This window comes from Pongo abelii, chromosome 8 (genome assembly GCF_028885655.2).
Source record: "Pongo abelii isolate AG06213 chromosome 8, NHGRI_mPonAbe1-v2.0_pri, whole genome shotgun sequence".
In the NCBI taxonomy this organism is placed as follows: domain Eukaryota; kingdom Metazoa; phylum Chordata; class Mammalia; order Primates; family Hominidae; genus Pongo; species Pongo abelii.
In genome coordinates this window covers 35,839,196-35,859,593 of record NC_071993.2, presented here as the reverse complement: position 1 = coordinate 35,859,593, position 20,398 = coordinate 35,839,196, and the positions used below count along the sequence as shown (strand labels likewise).

Sequence of the window (20,398 nt, the reverse complement as noted above, 5' to 3'; positions counted from 1 at the left end):
TTCTATTTCAATGAGCATAACTGTGACTTTGATGTTCCAATAGCTAGCTAGTCCTTAGTCCTTAAACTGTAGAGTCATTTTTTCCTGATCAGCATCAGGGATTTGAAAAACCAGAGAGAAGCGAAAATGTGCTTTTGTGCATTTGAACAGGAAGGTCTGGGTGTTCCCACACATAGCCACTCAGAGCCACAGAGCTCTCTCTCTCTCTGCAGCCACCACCTGCTTGAGTCACTGCCAGCAAGTGTTTCTTAACACTTTCCTGCCTTTGGGTCCAGACTCGGTGAGAACCGCCAGGACAGAGGCTCCCTGTCCCGGTTCTGCACTTGGTCCTGAGCCATGTGACCTTTGGCAAGCTACTGAACTTCTCCAAGCTTGCTTCCTCATCTGCAAAATGAAGATAATGGTAACAGCATCAACACTTGTTGGGCTGCTAGGAGAATTAAATGTGGAAGCCCCTAGGCGCAGGGTGAGCACTCTGTACACGGTAGTTGTTATTCTTGACTGCCATGACTGCGTGGCTGTAGCATCTGTGGAGCTACATACACAGCCGGAAGAAAGCAAGCCCAGGATGGTAATGTCAGGGTTGCCACAGCCCTAGGTCCCAAAGCTGCCCTGTCTCCTCCTGGACTTCTTACAAATGCAGCCTCACTTGTTGACTTGAAGGAGTGAATGAACATGCTGACTCCCATGTCGCTTTCTGAAAACTCCGCATCACATGGCCCTGAAGATGGGACAACTTAAGGATACAGACAACAAGATCAATGAATCATGTATATATCGTAGCTGGGACTACAGGTGTGCACCACCATGCCTGGCTAATTTGCTTAATTTTTTTTTTTTTTTTTTTTTTGCGAAGACAGTCCCACCATGTTGTCCAGGCTGGTCTTTAATTCCTAGCTTCAGGCAATCCTCCTGCCCCAGCCTCCTAAGGTGCTGGGATTATAGGTGTGAGCCACCATGCCCAGCCAAGAAAATGGATTTATACAGAAAAAACCTTCCCACAAAGCATAAAGATTAAAATATACCATGCTTGAGTAGTTCAGAATCAAGTCTATGTCTTTAAGATGACCTTAGAAAGGATGAATCATGGCCAGCGCGGTTGCTCACGCCTGTAATCCCGGCACTTTGGGAGGCCGAGGCTGGGGGATCACCTGAGGTCAGGAGTTCAAGACCAGCCTGCGCAACATGGCAAAACCCTGTTTCTATTAAAAATACAAAAATTAGATGGGCATAGTGGCACACACCTGTAATCCCAGCTACTCGGGAGGCTGAGGCAGGAGAATCACTTGAACCCAGGGGACAGAGGTTGCAGTGAGCCAAGATCGTGCCACTGCACTCCAGCCTGGCACATCTAAACTTCTGAGAACCATGGTATACTACCATACAACAGTCATTGCATTATGGCCAGCCAACTGGCAACAGCTCTGCCTGCCTCACACGTCAAAGTGGCCTAATTATTTTTGGTGTAGACTAGAACAATCAAGTTGGTTTCACAAGTCATGATATTTTTTAAAGGTGTACTGTTAGGCACATGGGAAACAGCATGTTTTGGACATAAGTTTCTTCACATGAAGAAAACTGAGAAGTGTGGTTGAACAAGGAATGAGGCATCTGGCACTCAAACAGCTGCCGTTCATGCACAGTATGTTGCTGATGTCCATGTTCTCAGTTTCAGGCATGCCTCGTAGTCACACGTTTAAATACTAGCAGGAGTTCATTTTCTTAATGTTCCCAACTCACATGACTTAGTGTTATGAAGTACCTAGTTACACAGGACAGAGAAGGTATGCAGTCCTCTAACCTTCGAGCAGTAATTTCTATACCCAGCAGTCCAGATGAAACTTTTAGGATTCAAAGAAAGACACACGCACTGAGAACTCTGGATCCCACACGCACAGGTGTGCGGGGAGCTCCAGATCCCACACGCACGGGTGTGAGGAGCGCTGTGGATCCCACGCGCACGGGTGTGCGGGGAGCTCCGGATCCCACGCGCACGGGTGTGGGGAGCGCTGTGGATCCCACGCGCACGGGTGTGCGAGATGTGCAACGTTCCCCCCTGCAAAGCTTCCCCTACTGCTGGTTCTGTTGAGGGAGAGGTCGTAGGCAGTGTCTGCTGTAAGGCTGAAAGCACTGCTGTCAAATTGTGCTATTTTGGTAGCAGAAGCTTGGTTTCAGGGATACATTTCATGAGCAAGAATAAGAGTTCCCATGCATGTCTGGGAGCATGGCTCAAGCCCCAGCCTGTCACAAGCTGTTCCTCACTTCTTGTACAGGGTAAGCGCTCACTCAGTCCCAGCGCCAGATGTCCCCCGTGTCTACAAGCCGTTCTTACAAAAGCCCAGTTTTATTCGACATTGATGGCCATATGCTTCTCCAAAGCCTGGAAGCTCCTCAACCCTAGGGGCTGAATCCTCATGAGCAACCCAGTGCCTTTCAGCCCAGTCTTTGGGCTAGGAGGTGGAGCTTGCAGTGAGCCGAGATCACACCACTGCACCCCAGCCTGGGCGACAGAGTGAGACTCCGTCTCAAAAAAACAAAAAACAACAAAAAAACAGTACCCCCCAAAAAGGGTGCTGTCTTTTCCATTTCTGATACCTGGGACCGTGGCAGCAATATTAAGGTCAGGGGAACCAGCAGGCAGAGGGAAAAGAATGAGGAGGAAGGATCTGGTCGTGATGCCATCGTTGTCACTAAATTAGCAAGCCTGGGATTTCTTACCACTGGACTTCTTGTTTTGCAAGGTAGTATATTTCCTTATTGTTTAAACCACTGGGTTTGGGAAGGGGGGCTTCTGTTGCTGGTGGTCCCAAGTAATTGGATAGAGTCCCTTTCCTCTAAAATAATATAAGCTATTTTGCAGACTAGAGTACACACAGGCACGCGCACACATTGCCTCTGTCTTCCCCCGATTTTTCAATGAAACTAGCTCTTGGGTGAGAACTCACTTGGCCTCCTTCTGTCCTCCAGACCCAAGCTCCTTGGAGCAGTGTGTGTGCTCTGTATTCCCGAAGTACCCACCCCACACCCCAGCACTGTCAATCACTTCAAGGCCCAGTTCAAAATCCACTTCCCACATGAAGTCTCCTGTTTAAGCCCCAGCTGCATCTTTCTAGAATTCTAACATGCAGCGTGCCTCATCTCCAACTCTGTACATCTTGCCTGCTGATCCTAGTGTCCCCTCTGTGTGTCCACCCACCCCAGCCACACCGCTGGCGCACAGAAACTGACTGGGCGGATGAGTGGAATGCAAGGTCCTACTGTCCTGCACCTGAAACCTGGAGTTTTCCTTTCCTTTTTCTTCCTTGTCTTCTTTCCTCATCTTCTCTGTAGAAGAGAAGACAAAAATTGAGATAAAAGAAATTTAGGCTGGGTGCGGTGGCTCGCACCTGTAATCCCAGCACTTTGGGAGGCCAAGGCAGGTGGATTACTTGAGGCCAGGAGTTCGAGCCCAGCCTGGCCAACACGGTGAAACCTCATCTCTACTAAAAATAGAAAAATCAGCTGGGTGTAGTGGTGCACGCCTGTAATCTCAGCTACTCGGGAGGCTGAGGCAGGAGAATTGTTTGAACCCAGGAGGTGGAGGTTGTGGTGAGTTGAGATCACGCCACTGCACTCCAGCCTGGGCGACAAAGCAAGACTCTGCCTTAAAAAAAAAAAAAAGAAAGAAAGAAAGAAAAGAAATTCAGAGCTCCAACTCTGAAGGACGAATAAATATTTTTAAAGAAAGCCAACAATGACATGCCCTACTTGCTGGGAGTGACAGATAAGGGAAAGAATTCCAGTGGTACAGGGAAAGCAGCAGCTGGATGCTCCACAAACCAGCTCCCAATTTTCTGTCTCCCACCACACACTGATCAGATCCACTCTTGAAACTGGAGGGTGGGGCAGGGACATCCTTAAAGCAGAAGTCACAGCAGAAAACACAGCAGAGTCCAGCACGCGGCAGACAATCAAGAAATGTCAGGGAATGAGAGGGGACAGAGCATCCTGTGGTGAGGGCTTTGGGCTTGTTCCCTGAAGCTTTTTATTATAAAAACAAGATGAAACGTAGATCACATTGCAGTCTCGATTGTAATGAACCTCGGCTGAATGTGCTGACAGCAGAGTATCTGATCTAATGTGGACTTTGAAGCGTTTTGAAATGAAAAAATATTGGGATGTTTTTGTTTTTAAAATTCCTGTGGTTGTTCGCTAAATGGCAAAATAGGGGCCACCAGCCGGACAGCTCCAGACCACCTACAGAAAGAAAGTCTCAGGCCATTATGAAGGCTGAAACGCTAACAGCCATTTTCTTCTGGGTGCACAGCCCTGCGGCCATCCCCACCGTGAGATGGTAGAAAGGGCGCGTGCAAGGATCAGCAGCCAGTGTAGAAACTGACTTGTACCCCGAAGGTATGTAATGTGATCCCAACAGGCTCATTCCAGATATAAAAAATATGTCATCACTTTCATTAGGTAATATTAAACCGACACTAAGAACTTCTGCAAGATCTTTTATATTACACAATAGAGTTAAAAGCTGTAGTAAATGTTCAGATATTTAAATGAGCACCAAACACTACAAAGTGCAACCAACATGGTTCTATTAAAAACTCTCTTTGACTATGGCATTCAAGGACAGCAATACAATCTTTTTTTTTTTTTTTAACAAAGCAACTAATATAAAAATCTGCAAATGCCATATATTCATATCTAGGCTATTCTTCTCATATAGGCATGTCATTAGATAGACTTTCTTTCTATTCTTTCCTGAGGTATTTTTTTGTGGTTTACTTTTATTGTACTGCTGGATGCATTATTTTTGATCATCCTTTCCTAAAATAATTTAAAGACCTGCAAATAATTTTATTGCATAGGACACTATTGATGACACATAGAATGGGAGCTGCAAGTATGTGGCATTGGAACAAGCCTTACAAATATTGCATTTTAAGAATACACACATTTTTTACAGTTTGTCTCTTTTAAAAAATTTGAAGTTATAGCTATGACTTAACTACGTACAGTGAAGCATTTTAGGAATGTTAAGTGATTAAAGAAGAAGATGAATGATACAAAGAAAAGAAGCCACCATTCTTGCCAGCTATATATTGTATTCCTTCAAAAGCAACTATACATGCTGTCTTCAGTTCATAGTTAAATATTTCTACTAATCTGTTTTGGGAGAACAAATGTCTTTCAAGGTTTCAAGTTCCTCTATAAGCTTCTTGTTCTGGACTTCCAGCACTGCAACTCGGCTCTCCAGACATTTTACATATTCTTTCTTTCGACGTCGACATTCTTTGGCAGCTTCCCTGAAAAAAGCAGAAGCAAAGGGCAAACAAAGCATTTTTTGCATGCTATTGACAAACGGATCAAAGTAAGCTCGGTAAGTGTGATCACGGCTGCATTCCACATCCTGGAACAACATTCCCAATTCAATTTCAAACACTAATCCAAACTGGATTCTTAAGGGTCACACGTGTCCTTTCCACAAGTCCACATGGCAATAAGTAGGACTGCTGCATCTCCTGCCTTGATTAGAGTTCACAGTAAACAAGGTCCAAGTCAAAGACAGTTACTCTACTTTATGGCAATAAAGATCTTTGAGGGCCTTGAGTTCCTCAATGAGAGTCTTGTTTTGGTTTTCAAGCACAGCCACACGATTTTCAAGACATTTGACATATTCTTTCTTCTTCCTGCGACACTCCCGGGCAGCTTCCCTGGAAGCAACACAAGGCAAATGACTACAGGAACAGCCTTCCAACACAATCCACAGTGGGTCAGTGCACTTCTGCCCCCCGAACTCAACAGCCAATCGATCCTAGGTAAGGACTGTACAAAGCCACATAACAAACATAACCAGGCACATGCTTTTTGTAAGATAACCATCAGACAACAGGAATGATTTGAGAACACAGTTTGCCCAGCATTCATCACAAATGGTGTTTTCTTAGGGCACGCATTCCACTGGTAACAATGCCCAGAACTGTTTTCAGTAAACTACAATAGGACCACATCCCCAAGTGGAATTTCTACAAAAACATTTATAGATCCTTTCAATTCTCTTAATTATTTTTGTCTCCCAAAAGGCACATACTCCAACATAATGAGTTAATTTTATTCAATCAAAAATGATTATAAGAATTAATCCTCAAAAACCTTAAATATCAACACTGGAGATTTTTAGTCTTCAAAACTAAATCTCAGTAAAACAAGATCAATCATGACTGCAAGACACAGTTTATTGGCTAGAAAACACAACACGGATAAATCATAACAATAAACAAAAGATGTGCATTTTTATAAACCAAAATGAAATGGACAGTGCTTCTGAAAATTAAAGAAGGGGGCTACAAAATACAACACTCAATAACTCAGACAATTTAAACCCACAAATGCGAGACCACCACAATTAAAATTATAAAAAAGAAGCTACTGAGTAACTCTGGGCATATTTCAAGACTGTTTCCTAATCACATGCATTTAATATCCAATATATTGAATTTTAAAGCACTATAAGCCCAAAATGAAAGAAGAGACCAGTAGCCAAAGCAACAACACAAACAGATGAGTTGCCTTAGTCATTTTCATACATAACCCACCAAAACAATAAATAGAGCCAACATTTTCTCTTTTTCTTCTTTTCAGGGTGGGAGGGATGGCAACCACTACCCTTAACTCCTCTGTAGAAGACACCCTTTGATTGGCCTCATTTTGGAGGATTCAATTCCAGAATAACTGCCTTTGAGGTAGATCACCCTTCATGTCAAAAAAGCCTACACTGAAACAGATATTATCATTCAAATATGTTAACAAAAGCAGTGTTGAATGTCTAAACACCAGTTTCTGTAATGCCAATTAGCATCCTGAACCACATGTGATGTATACATGATTTTTTTTTTTAAGATAGCTGACTCTGACTGGATATCTGTGTTTTCACTGTGGAAGCAAGAGTCAGCAAAGAAGAACCTTCAATCCAAATCAACTGCAGGAAAAGATCTACCCCTGCTTCCTACCCAGGAACAATGGACTCACCCTGTGAACACACAAAGTTCTCAGACTTCTCAGCTGGTTAACAAAAAAAATTTAAAATGTAAAATTGAATAGAATGTTATAGTGACTAATTTAATCTAAATGATGCAATTGGAAAAGTTAAGAATAAATCCAAACACACACATTTGCCAATTTGGGAACATAATTTAACTCTTTTCCACAAAGGCACTGAAATTCATTTATGAATACCAAGGTTTTCATGATTAAATTATATTAAATTCTAGACCTAGAAGAAAGATAGTCATTTTACAAAACACTGTTACCATTAAATGAAAAATTTAAAGACCTAATAGCAGTGTTGTGGGTGTTTAATCTTAAACATTTTATTTACCAAGCTATTATAAATACTCATACTTCATCTTTTACATTTGAGTGTGCATATGTGTGTGTACATGCACAGACACACATATTACTACAGTCAAAATGTTGCAGGTACAAAGCTTTCCCTGATCACATCAGTAGATGGTACATTCCTAAGCACTCCTCAGCCATGGAAAACACCTGTTTCTTCTATTAATAGTGAGCTCAGTTTTCAGGCTTGCATGTGTCTGGGTGTATCCTCAGCACGGAGAGGAAATGCAAGGCAAGGAAGAAACTCTGACAAGGCTGGAAAGAAATAAAAACTGTTGCTGGATTGGCATAAATACGATATAATGAAATATCGACTCTAGATGCCAATCAAAGAATAAAAAGAAAATATGTAAGAGATCTATCTGTGAATGACTAAAGCCTCACACTTCCCCAGGAAGTGAAATTTGCAGGTTATCATGGGGTATTTTCGAGATGCCTGATGCTGGTATAGAGGACAGGCTCTGGAATAAAGACTGCCTGGTTGCCCATCCTGGTTCTGCCCAGTTTGGGCCATGTGATCTTGACCAACTTATTCCTTAACATCTCTGAACTTCTGGTCCTCATCCATAAACTGGGCATAATAATCACCTATTCTCATGTAAGCATTCAACACACGGTAGAAATAAAGCACTTAAAACCTGCTAAACAGATAATGAGCAACCTAACAGCCAGGTATCATCTGCTTTTCTCTTGTCTTGCTCTGAAACTGAGATTTAGAAAGCAAAAATAAACCTTTCTCAGAATCCTGTACAGCTAGGGACTAAAGACCTATTTCTAGCCAATGAAATGTAGGTGAAAGTTGCTGGGAGGATCTTCCAAGAAAGGTTTACAGTTGGGCCAGACCTCAGCTAGCCCCAATTTTTGGCTCTAGCCCTTCTCCCTGTCTGAGGCAATGCCTAGAGGTTCAGCAGCCGCGCTGTGATCATGAGAATGAATGATACAAGCTGAAGATGACACAGCCGGGAGCAGGAGTCTGGGCCTTGATAACACTGCTGAGCCTCTGTCCTGGCTGCACACAATGAGGACATTATTTGACACTTAGGACTAAGGTGACAAGACTACTGGGAAACTCTAAGATAATTCTGTTCCTTTTGAAAATCAGATTAATTTGCACCATTATCCATAATAAAAACTAAACCAATAAATAATATACAAGTTAAATGAAATAAAATTTTATTTATGTTTAAATTTTTAAAAAGTTTTAGAAAATAGCATTTTATAATATGTTGCTTAAAAAATAAAATGACAGAGATATGGAGCAAGAAAAAGTGAGAGAAAATGAGAGCTGACTGGAAGTACATAGACTATAATAGGAGGTATCCTAAGTGGTTAGAGCCATGGATGATTTTAATTCGTTTTGTTATTTTGTATTTGCACTTGACTAGAATTTATCAGATTAAATATGTATTTCAGTGTAATAGAGGAAAAAAAGTTACAAAATAGACAAAAGGAAACTACATGTAGAAAATGTCGAAAAGTAATGCTTCACTTACACTTCAATTTATTTTTCTCAGAGAGAAGCTAAAAAATTCGACTTATCACCTACTTCACAGCAAATACTAAATACAAAATAGCTCTTTGTTTCTAACGAATTCCTTTAATCATTATTTTAAAAAATTACTGTATCTTTTGGACATTACCCTTACAACATAGGGATGTAACTCCTGCTGATGAAATAGTTTAACGGCCAGGAATTCTGACTGGAAGACAATCTAATAACACACACAGAGCACAAACCTACATGAAATGCCACATAACACGTAACTTGGGAGAAATGGCTTATGAAAACTATAATTTTTTTTTTTTTTAAGACGGAGTCTCACTCTGTCACTCAGGCTGCAGTCCAGTGGTGCGACCTCAGCTCACTGCAAGCTCCGCCTTCCGGGTTCAAGTGATTCTCCTGCCTCAGCCTCCCGAGTAGCTGGGATTACAGGTGCACACCACCACACCCAGCTAGTTTTTGTATTTTTAGTAGAGATAGGGTTTCGCCATATTGGCCAGGATGGTCTCAATCTCTTGATCTTGTGATCTGCCCGCCTCGGCCTCCCAAAGTGCTGGGATTACAGGCGGGAGCCACTGCACCCGGCTGAAAACTGTAATTTTTATTTTTATTAATATTATTTTTATCATTATTTTATTTATTAATATTTAATATTGTTTTATTATTTTTTTGAGATGGAGCCTCGCTCTGTCGCCCAGGCTGGAGTGCAGTGGCACGATCTTGGCTCACTGCAACCTCCGCCTCCCGGGTTCATGCCATTGTCCTGCCTCAGCCTCCAAAGTAGCTGGGACTACAGGCGCCCGCCACCACGCCTGGCGAACTTTTTTGTATTTTTTAGTAGAGACGGGGTTTCACCGTGTTAGCCAGGATGGTCTTGATCTCCTGACCCTGTGATCCGCCTGCCTTGGCCTCCCAAAGTGCTGGGATTACAGGTATGAGTCACCGCGCCCGGTGAAAACTGTAATTTTTAAAAAGTGTCCTAGAAGTTACCGATTCCCTGTGCAACATCTCACCTGTTTTTCATTAGCCTCAGCTCTCGTTTGCGTGTTGCTTCTTCTGCCAGCTGCTGGGGACTGTGCAAACTTCCGGGCGATGCAGCCATCACCACTCCCTGTGGCAAAGCAGCAGTAGGAGCTCGGATCTGGTAAGCTGGCATGTCACCAGTGGCAGCTGCAGTAAAACAAAATATTTCGAGCTTATATAAAGAATTCATAATTTGGCATTTTACATAAAACTGATCTGGAAATGATATACTTTTGACATCTTATAAGAGGTGATCTTGTAATGTTTAAGATAATTATTCTGAGCATTATAGCAATCTCAAGTATTAAAGATCTTCTTCAACACTTAGAACAATGATATTCAGCATGCTCTAAACACTTAAGGTAGAAAGGCGTCCTAATGCATTTTAGACAGGTTTTTATCAAAGGCAAAAGCTCAAGACGCTCATTTAGCTTAAAATCAGTGGTGTGCTAATAACTATTTAAGAAACAGTCCTCAGGGCAAAACAATGAAAAAGCCCTGATGTGTAGTGTTTGGTTGTTCTCATGATGTAAATGCTTCCACCATGGCCAGTTTCAAGCTACCAAGGTGACTTTCCTGAGCGTGGAGTTGGAAAGACACACACATGGTAAGCAGCACAGCATACAGACAAAACAGATGCCAATACCCACAGAGCACAGAGAAAATACTTGGAAATTATGAGTTTTGAGTACTAATGTTTTTAATGTGTAAATTCTGTATGTGTATGTATATATACACATATTTATACACACATTTAATTTTTTTTTTTTTTTTTTTTGAGACGGAGTCTCGCTCTGTCGCCCAGGCTAGAGTGCAGTGGCGCAATCTTGGCTCACTGCCAGCTCTGCCTCCTGGGTTCATGCCATTCTCCTGCCTCAGCCTCCCGAGTAGCTGGGACTACAGGCACCCGCCACCACGCCCGGCTAATTTTTTGTATTTTTAGTAGAGACGGAGTTTCACTGTGTTAGCCAGGATGGTCTCAATCTCCCGACCTCGTGATCCTCCCAAAGTGCTGGGATTACAGGCGTGAGCCATCGCGCCCAGCTTTTTTTTTTAGACAGAGTCTCACTAAGTGGCTCCAGGCTGGAGTGCAGTGGTGTAATCTTGGCTCACTGTAACCTCCACCTCCCCAGTTCAAGCGATTCTTGTACCTCAGCCTCCCAAGTAGCTGGGATTACAGGCGTGCTCCACGACGCCTGGCTAATTTTGTATTTTTAGTAGAGATAGTGTTTCGCCATGTTGGCCAGGCTGGTCTTGAACTCCTGACCTCAAGTGATCTGCCTGCCTCAGCCTCGCAAAGTGTTGGGATTACAGGCGTGAGTCACCACGCCGGGCCTGAAAATTTAATAATAGGCTCTAGCAAGCCAGCAGGAGCTGACTGTAGCACACCACTGCAAAAATTTCCATTAAGCAGAATATCTCCAACCTCTGAATGTTTCAGTTTAGAGATTTTCCTATACTCCATATCATGCCTGAAATAGTCACTGAATGTCTTTAAATGCAATTCTCATTACTAGAAAATGATTGAAGCACTGGAAGGAATTGAGCTCACTGCAGTTTCAGTAAAAAAACAAAAAAACAAAAACAAAAACCCAGCAAAGCTCTGCTTAAACCTAGTTTCTCTGGGGAAAGATAATTTTTGTCTTTCTTAGGTTTCTAGGAAAATAATACATTTGTAAATATTCATTTAAAAGTATTGTCTAAGCATAGTATAATCATACAGTTAAAAGACAGTGTTTAATATTTACTTAGTATTCAGATCAAATACTAAAAGTAAGTTCTCAAAGTTTCCTAATTTATATTCAAAATTTGTCTACTGCAAGAAACATAGCTTCCTAGAAAAGACAGATGGATTCGAGTGATAAAACATTTCTACCACCAACGCTTCAACATTGAGAACGTATGGTCCAGAGTTAGTTTGTCACTCTGATGAGACATTAAAAAATACATGCTCTCTCAAAGCTAAGTGCAAGAAAAAAGATTTCTTAAAAAGTTATCAAATTCTGTAACAATTGCCTGAACTAAATTTCAATCAAAAGAGGAAAACACAGCATTTCTGTATTTCATGAAAATGTATTATACCCAATGAATAAGAAGTGAAATGCTACCCATGGGAGACAAATACTTTGTCAGCTAAATAGGATATTATCACTGAAACTTTGTTTAAAAAAATTAAACAAAGATTAACTGATTTATGTGCTTCTATTTGGGTATATGCCAGATTTTTGCCTTCTAAGGCTTGAGAATTAGGTGAAAGAATACAACAGCTAAAAACATGGCTTTCAAGGAAGCTCACTTAAAGATTTTCATAGAATTAATAAAAATATTGTTTATAACATTGTACTGCCTTTTCCTTCTACACATAATTTTAAAACATTGGTGATAGGGAATAATTGATTTTTTTTTTTTTTTTTTGAGATGGAGTTTTGCTGACGCCAGGCTGGAGTGCATTGGTGCAATCTTGGCTTACTGCAACCTCCTACTCCCTGGTTCAAGTGATTCTCTTGCCTCAGCCTCCCAAGTAGCTGGGATTACAGGCACGTGCCATCATGCCCAGCTAATTTTTGTATTTTTAGTAGAAACGGGGTTTCACCATGTTGCCCAGGATGGTCTTGATCTCCTGACCTCGTGATCTGCCCGCCTTGGCCTCCCAAAGTGCTGGGATTACAGGCATGAGCCACCGTGCCTGGCCTAATTGTGATTAATGATCACCAGCATATGAATAAACTTGGGAAAAGTCCTAAATTTGTTTTTGTGACTATTCAAAATAATGTATACATAGATAACTCAATGAGTCGTACAAAACTGTATAGCTTTGAGATAGTTAAGAAGGTCATGTTAAGCCAGTTACAAACTAACTTAATAGATTGTTTAAAATATCTTCATCATATTGTCAGAGGAGATGGAGTGGAGCAGAGAATAACATAGCTCTCTCTTTTCTCTTCACCCACATCCAGGGAAGAAGGTTATGGGGTAATAAAGGCTGAAACAATAGAACAGCTGGTGGCCACATAGGTCTTCTAAAATTGGAACAATAGCCAATGACGAATGAGAAGTTTACATGACACCAGGTTGACACGTGCAGGCAGCATGGATATGGACCTCGGTCATTCTTTCCAAACACTGCTCACACAGACGTGCAGTAAAATTAATAGGTAGAGAGGGGCTCATTACACTCTAGTTCTGTAGACTTTTGCTGTTTTCTTGTAATATGAAGTTAGAGCAGGATGGTTCCATGATATATACAAAAGCTAGTTTAAAAACAACAACAACAACAACAAAAAAAACTTTTTATTTTTTATTTTTATTTTGAGACGGAGCCTCACTCTGCCGCCCAGGGTAGAGTGCAGTGGCACAATCTTGGCTCACTGCAACCTCCGCCTCGCAGGTTTAAGCGATTCTCCTGCCTCAGCCTTCCAAGTAGCTGGGATTACAGACACCCACCACCGCTCCCGGCTAATTTTTGTATTTTTAGTAGAGATGAGATTTCACCATTTTGGCCAGACTGGTCTCGAACTCCTAACCTCGTGATCTACCTGCCTCAGCCTCCCAAAGTGCTGGGATCACAGACGTGAGCCACTGAGCCCGGCCACAAAAAACTTTTGTTTTTTAAAAAAAAGGGTGAGTGGGAATAGTCACAGGTGAACAATGAAGTTCAAGGGCAGACATGGTGGCTCACGCCTATAATCCCAGCATTTTGGAAGGCCAAGGTAGGAGGTTCACTTGAGTCCAGGAGTTCAAGACCAGCCTGGGCAACATGGAGAGACCTGATCTCTACAAGAAATACAAAAATTAACCAGGTGTGGTGGCGTGCGTCTGTGGTTCCAGAGCCTTAGGTGGGAAGATGATGTGAGCCCAGGAGGTTGAGGCTACAGTGAGCCGTTATGCTACTGCACTCCAGCCTGGGTGACAGAGTAAGACCCTGTCTCAGGAAAAAAAAAAAAAAAGGAAAAAAGAAAAAAAAGAAGTTCATTCATTGGCTTGTATTTATCAGAAATGCTTCTAAACAACTCTTGCCTGTTTCCAGAAGCAACAACCACCCTCAAGGGACCAAATCTGGCACCATGAAAGATAATGGCAGTCCCAAAATAAGAATTCTTAAAAACATTTTGAGCGATAGCTCAGAAAAAAATACCACTTTAAAACAACTTGCAAGGGGATGATATATTCAGATGTATTAGTTCTGAGATGTGAGGTGACTGGGTTTTATTATAATTTTTCAGAGGTATCATATATTCATTTTACTTCCCTCAATAAAATCAAAATGACAGTGCATTAGTTCAAGCCAGAAACAGGAATTAGTATAAATTAGTAGGAATTTGTATAAATTTCTATAATATCCCAAAGGATCTATATGGTGGTATATTTCTAATGGTCAATGGACAAATTCCATATACTCAAATATAATCTTATTAGTAAAGTACATTTAAAAAGATATGGGCAAAGACAGCTGTGCACAGTGGCTCATGCCTGTAACCCCAGTTCCTTCAGAGGCTGAGGCATGAGGATCACTTGAGCCCAGGAGTTCAAGTCCAGCCTGGGCAACATAGCAAGACCTTGTCTCTTAAAAAAATAAAGATACAAAGATAATCTCTTGAGAAAATCTAAATGTCACAAGTTTTAATTTTAAAACAAGTTATAAAAAAGCATTTATCTTAGTTAGCTTCAAATTTCCAATATTATGAACTCAGTGGAAATGTAAAGCAGATAAGATACCAAGGATCACAGTTCAAATACCATCCTGCATTCTCTGATGACACATTGCTATTCCCGTATTCTTATAAAGGCCACTTCCTGTCCCATTTAACTACTGAAAGTGTCTAAATTACTTTTTATTCTAGAATTTTCATATTCTGAAAATATATGGGTTATCAGTGGGGAATTAACAATCATGATTGAAGAAAGATTATAAGATATTTGTACACTAACTTTATTCTCAGGAAAGCAAAAACTTTAAGACAAATCAGGGATAGTATCTTTTTAACCCCAGAAATCCCTAGAATCTAGCACAGTACTTGGCATATAATGGGTGTTTCATGAGTTCATGTGTGCTGTATGAAGTAAAATTGAACTTCCTCGGGTTTTGCACAAGCCTGCTGTCATTTAGAATGCTTAAAATAAGCAGTCTTTCTTATAAACTTACATTATTATAGCTAAACCTTTACCTCTAAGACATGGAAAGCCCTACAAGATGCGATGTGTCTCTTCAAAGTGGCCTTTCTTGATAAAAGGCATTATTTCTCAAATTTTCCTTAGATGCACTTTAGATAAGTCTAACATAGCATTTGAAAAGCAAAGGCATTCTCATTATGATGTGCTTCCATCTAGCTCCTGACATGAAAGCACTTTTTTTTTTTTAGGTTCAGTATCAAATATTTCATGGGAAAAGAAAATTCCTAGAACTCTCAATTTTGGTCATTAACTTCATACCTCTCTTTGCAAGCTTTAAACACGGTACCGCAGAAAAAGCATGGGGTTTGGAGTCTGGGTTCTAGTCCAGCTCTGCCACTTACCAGCCATGTGCCTTGGGGCAAGTTCAGTTTCCTCATCTGTAAAATGGGGATACAGTATCTCATTTAATACTCACGAGAAACCCTGTAATGTATGTCAAAGTGTCTAGCACAGTGCCCGGCACATGGCAGGCACTCCACAAATGTTAGTTCCCTTCCTCTTCCCCTCCTTAAGTTCTGAAAGACAATGTTCCAAATTATGCTTATACTGTATATTAGTTAAAATGCATATAACATCCATAAATACATTTCCCCCTGGAGTTTCCCTTCTGACAAACCCAGGGAATCAAAATTTATGGCTCTTATTCCTTATTTTGTTAAAAAATGTGCCTATTAAAAACTTATAAAATTATACATCGTTATATTCCTTTAGAGAATACATTATTAAAGATAATGTAAGATATCCTTTTCAATGTATGCAATCATTTATAATAGAACCTCAAATGGCGAAAGATATACTCTCATCAGACTGGGAAGAAGAAAACTGAAAAAAAAAAACCACAAGTGAGAGTAGGAAACAAAGAAATAAATAAGAAACCCAGCCAAGTACCTATGTTGGTAACTTCCAAAGTGAAACGATTTCTCAACACCCCAAATGATGGTGATTTGATTCAATTGTTTATTAAGATATCTGTAGTACTGAGCACAAAGACTGAATAAAAAACATTTTTATATAGAGAGTTCCTGCTTTCATATGCCATTTCACAGCATGGCACTAATCCTAAATATACACCTTTAAGTAAGCAGCAGAGGTTAACTTAGATGTCACACTTCTAAGTGGGGGGCTTCTATCCCTAGCTCTGGTAAGCTGCTGACATCACCACCACTGCTGTGGTTCTCTTCCTGTCTACCACCACCTGCTCCTAATACCCAGATACTATATCTCCATGCCTGGTGTCCCACACTGCCAAAAACGTTCCCTTCTCTGTGAAAATTAAATCCTACATAAAAATGGCTATTTAAGCACTGATCATTTTCAAATTTGCTACAATCACTATAACAGATAGACCACATAGAATTAACTCACCAAAATATTTTCAGCTTTGAGGTATAATTGACAAAAACTGTATATACTCAAAGTGTACAATGTGATGCTTTCACATATGCATATGTACGAAATTATTACCACAATCCAGCTAAGCAAGTTATACATAAGGGACCTTTTAAAGTTTAGTATGTAAAAATCTATGAGTCAGTCTATATAAAAGATGGGAAATTATCAGCACTGAAATTTAATGTTCCATATAATAGCAAATATATGCTCTATTGTCCTATGAGAGTAATAATAATCTATAAAAAATTCAATTTTAGGCTGGGTGTGGTGGCTCATGTCTGTAATCCCAGCACTTTGGGAGGCTGAGGTGGGTGGATCGCTTGAGGTCAGGAGTTCGAGACCAGCCTGACCAAATGGTGAAACCCTGTCTCTACTAAAAATGCAAAATTAGCCGGGTATGGTAGTGGGTGCTTGTAATCTCAGCTACTTGGGAGGCTGAGGCCGGTGAATTGCTTGAACCCGGGAGGCAGAGGTTGCAGTGAGCCAAGATCACGCCACTGTACTCCAGCCTGGGCAACAAGAGTGAAACTCTGTCTAAAAAAAAAAAAAAAAAGCCATGTTAACGACTTAAAATGATGTTAACCTAACCTCATTTTATATGTTTTATAAGCAGTGTGTAGCAGCATGTACTCACGTGACACTGCACTCATGTGTCAATGTCAGGTATCTTTTGAGGAGTCACATTAATATGCTATGAGCAGAACCCAAGGATTCTGAAGACTCGAACGGGTTCACTACTTGCTAGCTTTGTAAACTTGGAAGTCATTTACCCAGTCTGACCTGGGTGTAGTTGGGCATGTATCAGTGAGAATGCCTGTAAACTGCTTTTTATTTAGCATTTGAACATGGTTTCCTAGTGAGGCCTACCTGATCCCTTAACCTGTATGTCCTGTTTCTGTGTCAGTCATAATCTGATAGTTTCTTTGACAGCACTTTCTACAGTTGGTATTCATGTTTATTTGTAACATTAAGTGATTTTTTTATTTTAAAGTTTACATAAATGCAAAGTATAATTATTTTATTAGAATATAAATGAATAAATATATTTGCCTAATATATTCATATAAACAGGGCAAAGTGAAATAAATATTTCAAATTACATTTCATTATACATTCTTCAAAAGTAGTAGGAAAATAACATGAGTAATTTCCAATTTCACCCTGCAGATTTGGTTTACTGAATCTTAAGGTAGATAAATGCCTTGTTATTTTCACTTCCAAAGTGATTATAACTTGTTCAGTTACCAACTTCAAGAAGCTGACACACCTAAATGAAATTATTTTTTTTTGTTGTTGAGATGGAGTCTCGCTCTGTCACCCAGGCTGGAGTGCAATGGCATGATCTCAGCTCACTGCAACCTCCACCTCCCAGGTTCAAGTGATTCTTCCGCCTCAGCCTCCTGAGTAGCTGGGATTACAGGCATGTGCCACCATGCCCGGCTAATTTTTGTATTTTTGTAGAGATGGGGTTTCGCCATGTTGGCCAGGCTGGTCTTGAACTCCTGACCTCAGGTGATCCACCCACCTCGGTCTCCCAAAGTGCTGGGATTTACAGGCGTGAGCCACCACGCCCAGCCTCGAAATTATTCTTTAATATAAATATTTCTAAGCAAAAATAATTGCTAATAGCCTCCTTTCACAAAGATGATATATATCCTTATTCTCATGCATCAAATATTAACTAAGACACTAGTATACCAAATTTGTTGGAAAGTTTGTTTTTAACAATTCAGAAATCCAGCCAGAATGCAACATCAGACTCAGAGTCTAAAAGATAGGAAATTATGCTCCTAACAGAATCAGTTTATGAATAAAACAAAAGGCAATTTCTAATAAAAATGTAAATTATGCCCCACAAAATCAATAATATAATCCCATAAACTACAGTCATTTACTTTTTTTTTTTTTTTTTTTTGAGATGGAGTCTCGTTCTGTCACCCAGGCTGGAGTGCAGTGGTGCGATGTTGGCTCATTGCAATCTCCGCCTCCCAGGTTCAAGCCATTCTCTTGCCTCAGCTTCCCGAGTAGCTGGGATTACAGGCACGTGCCACCACGCCTGGCTAATTTTTGTATTTTTAGTAGAGACAGGTTTTCACCATGTTGGCCAGGCTGGTCTCGAACTCCTGAGGTTGTGATCTGCCCGCCTCGGCCTCCCAGAGTGCTGGGATTACAGGCGTGAGCCACCGCGCCCGGCCAGTCATTTGCTTTTTATATTTCACTTCATGATCCTGTAAGTAAATGCTGCTAACATCTTTTCCAGGCCAGCCATTAGTGCTAGGAGCCTGATTTTGGTCTAGATCAAAGTTTTTCAAACTGTAAGCTGTAGACCATTAACGGGTCATAAGGTAAATTTCATGGGTCAAGAATAGCATTTTAAAAAAAGGACAGAAAAGGAATTATGAGTACATCATATTTTGTAAGGATAAGAATTATGTCTGAAATTTGTTTTATATAAATGTAGGGGACATACACACATAGGTCCACTTTGCCATGATAATTAATGTGGGTCATGGTTGAAAAGTTTGCAAGCCACTAATCTAGATCTACTTGGTCTGCCGATCCACAGGGTTACCTCAGAACTGAGAGCCCAGAGGTCTGCTTCCTAAAGCTACTCTACTACACCTTCAAAAAAGTCCCTTAACCCTGTGCTCTTTTGGCTTTAAAAAAATAAAGTAAAATGAGGCCAGGCGTGGTGGCTCACGCCTGTAATCCCAGCACTTTGGGAAGCCGAGGCAGGTGGATCACGAGGTCAGGAAATCGAGACCATCCTGGCTAACACGGTGAAACCCCGTCTCTACTAAAATACAAAAAAAACCAAATTAACCGGGCGTGGTGGTGGGCACCTGTAGTCCCAGCTACTCGGGAGGCTGAGGCAGGAGAATGGCGTGAACCCAGGAGGCCGAGCTTGCAGTGAGCCGAGATCCAGCCACTGCACTCCAGCCTGGGCGACGGAGCGAGACTCTGTCTCATAAAATAAATAAATAAGTAAATAAATAAATAAAGTAAAATGAAATAAAATTTATTACTCATTTTTCAAATAACACTGATTCTGTAAGAAATGACCAGATTTTTAAAAATATGATTTCCAAAGGCAAAATCAGGTCTTGTGAAAAAGTGTTTTAAGTTGTTTGACATTTTAAAGTTTCAGCATTTTGAAAAGTTTAAATTGGAAAGGGAAAATCAATCATGTGTAGCATTATTGGTAAAACTGTGAAAAAAACTTTCAAGGATGTTATGTTCATTCTGTAAAAACAAATGTCAAAAATGTTTATTTATATGTAGTGGTTAAAAGTACACAGCGTTGCCAAGGAGGGCCAATCACGAGGTCAGGAAATCGAGATCATCCTGGCTAACACGGTGAAACCCCGTCTCTATTAAAAATACAAAAAATTAGGCGGGCACCTATAGTCCCAGCTACTTAGGAGGCTGAGGCAGGAGAATGGCGTAAACCCGGGAGGTGGAGCTTGCAGTGAGCCAAGATCGCGCCACTGCACTCCAGCCTGGGCGACAGAGCAAGACTCCGTCTCCAAAAAAAAAAAAAAAAAAAGTACACCGCGTTTTCACATCATTTTATTTATTTTTTGTTATGAGTCTTATGCTTAGACAAGTCAAAGGGGGAATAGGAATGAAAGGCTTGGTAAAGAAAGATATAAACCAATAATTTTTAGAAAATATATGTACAAAAGTGCCTTCTGGTTCTAAGAATCATATGACATGCAGTGTTTGAGATGATTTTAAGTTCATCTATGTCTTATAAAAAATTCATCATTTGAGTTCTGCAGTCTATAGCATCTCTAGAACTTCACAAAACTTCGAGAAAAAAATAGTTCCTCAAGACAGTTTTAAAAACAATGTAATACAGGTTTTACTTAAGACAATCCAATGTTCCTATCCAGAAAGAGGGTTGAGACCCATTAACTTCGA

The 20,398-nt window shown here is 40.6% G+C and overlaps 1 protein-coding gene across 50 annotated transcripts in view; it reads right to left on the bottom strand.

Moving 5' to 3' along the window:
* Positions 1 to 4,480: 4,480 nt before the first annotated feature.
* The window catches only part of CREM (cAMP responsive element modulator), an 89,951-nt gene continuing 74,033 nt past the window's right edge, over positions 4,481 to 20,398 (bottom strand). For 18 of the 50 annotated variants that reach the window (XM_054523190.2, XM_054523180.2, XM_054523194.2 and 15 more), the window contains 3 exons: positions 15,424 to 15,459; positions 9,901 to 10,057; positions 4,481 to 5,294 (listed from right to left, as the gene is read on the bottom strand). In XM_054523190.2, coding sequence (XP_054379165.2) covers positions 5,150 to 5,294; positions 9,901 to 10,057; positions 15,424 to 15,459 — 338 coding nt within the window. In that variant the 3' untranslated portion in view covers positions 4,481 to 5,149. Of the gene's footprint in view, positions 5,703 to 9,900; positions 10,058 to 15,423; positions 15,460 to 20,398 lie in introns of all 50 variants that reach the window. The other 32 variants (XM_009245263.4, XM_054523182.2, XM_054523199.2 and 29 more) reach the window with 3 other exon arrangements.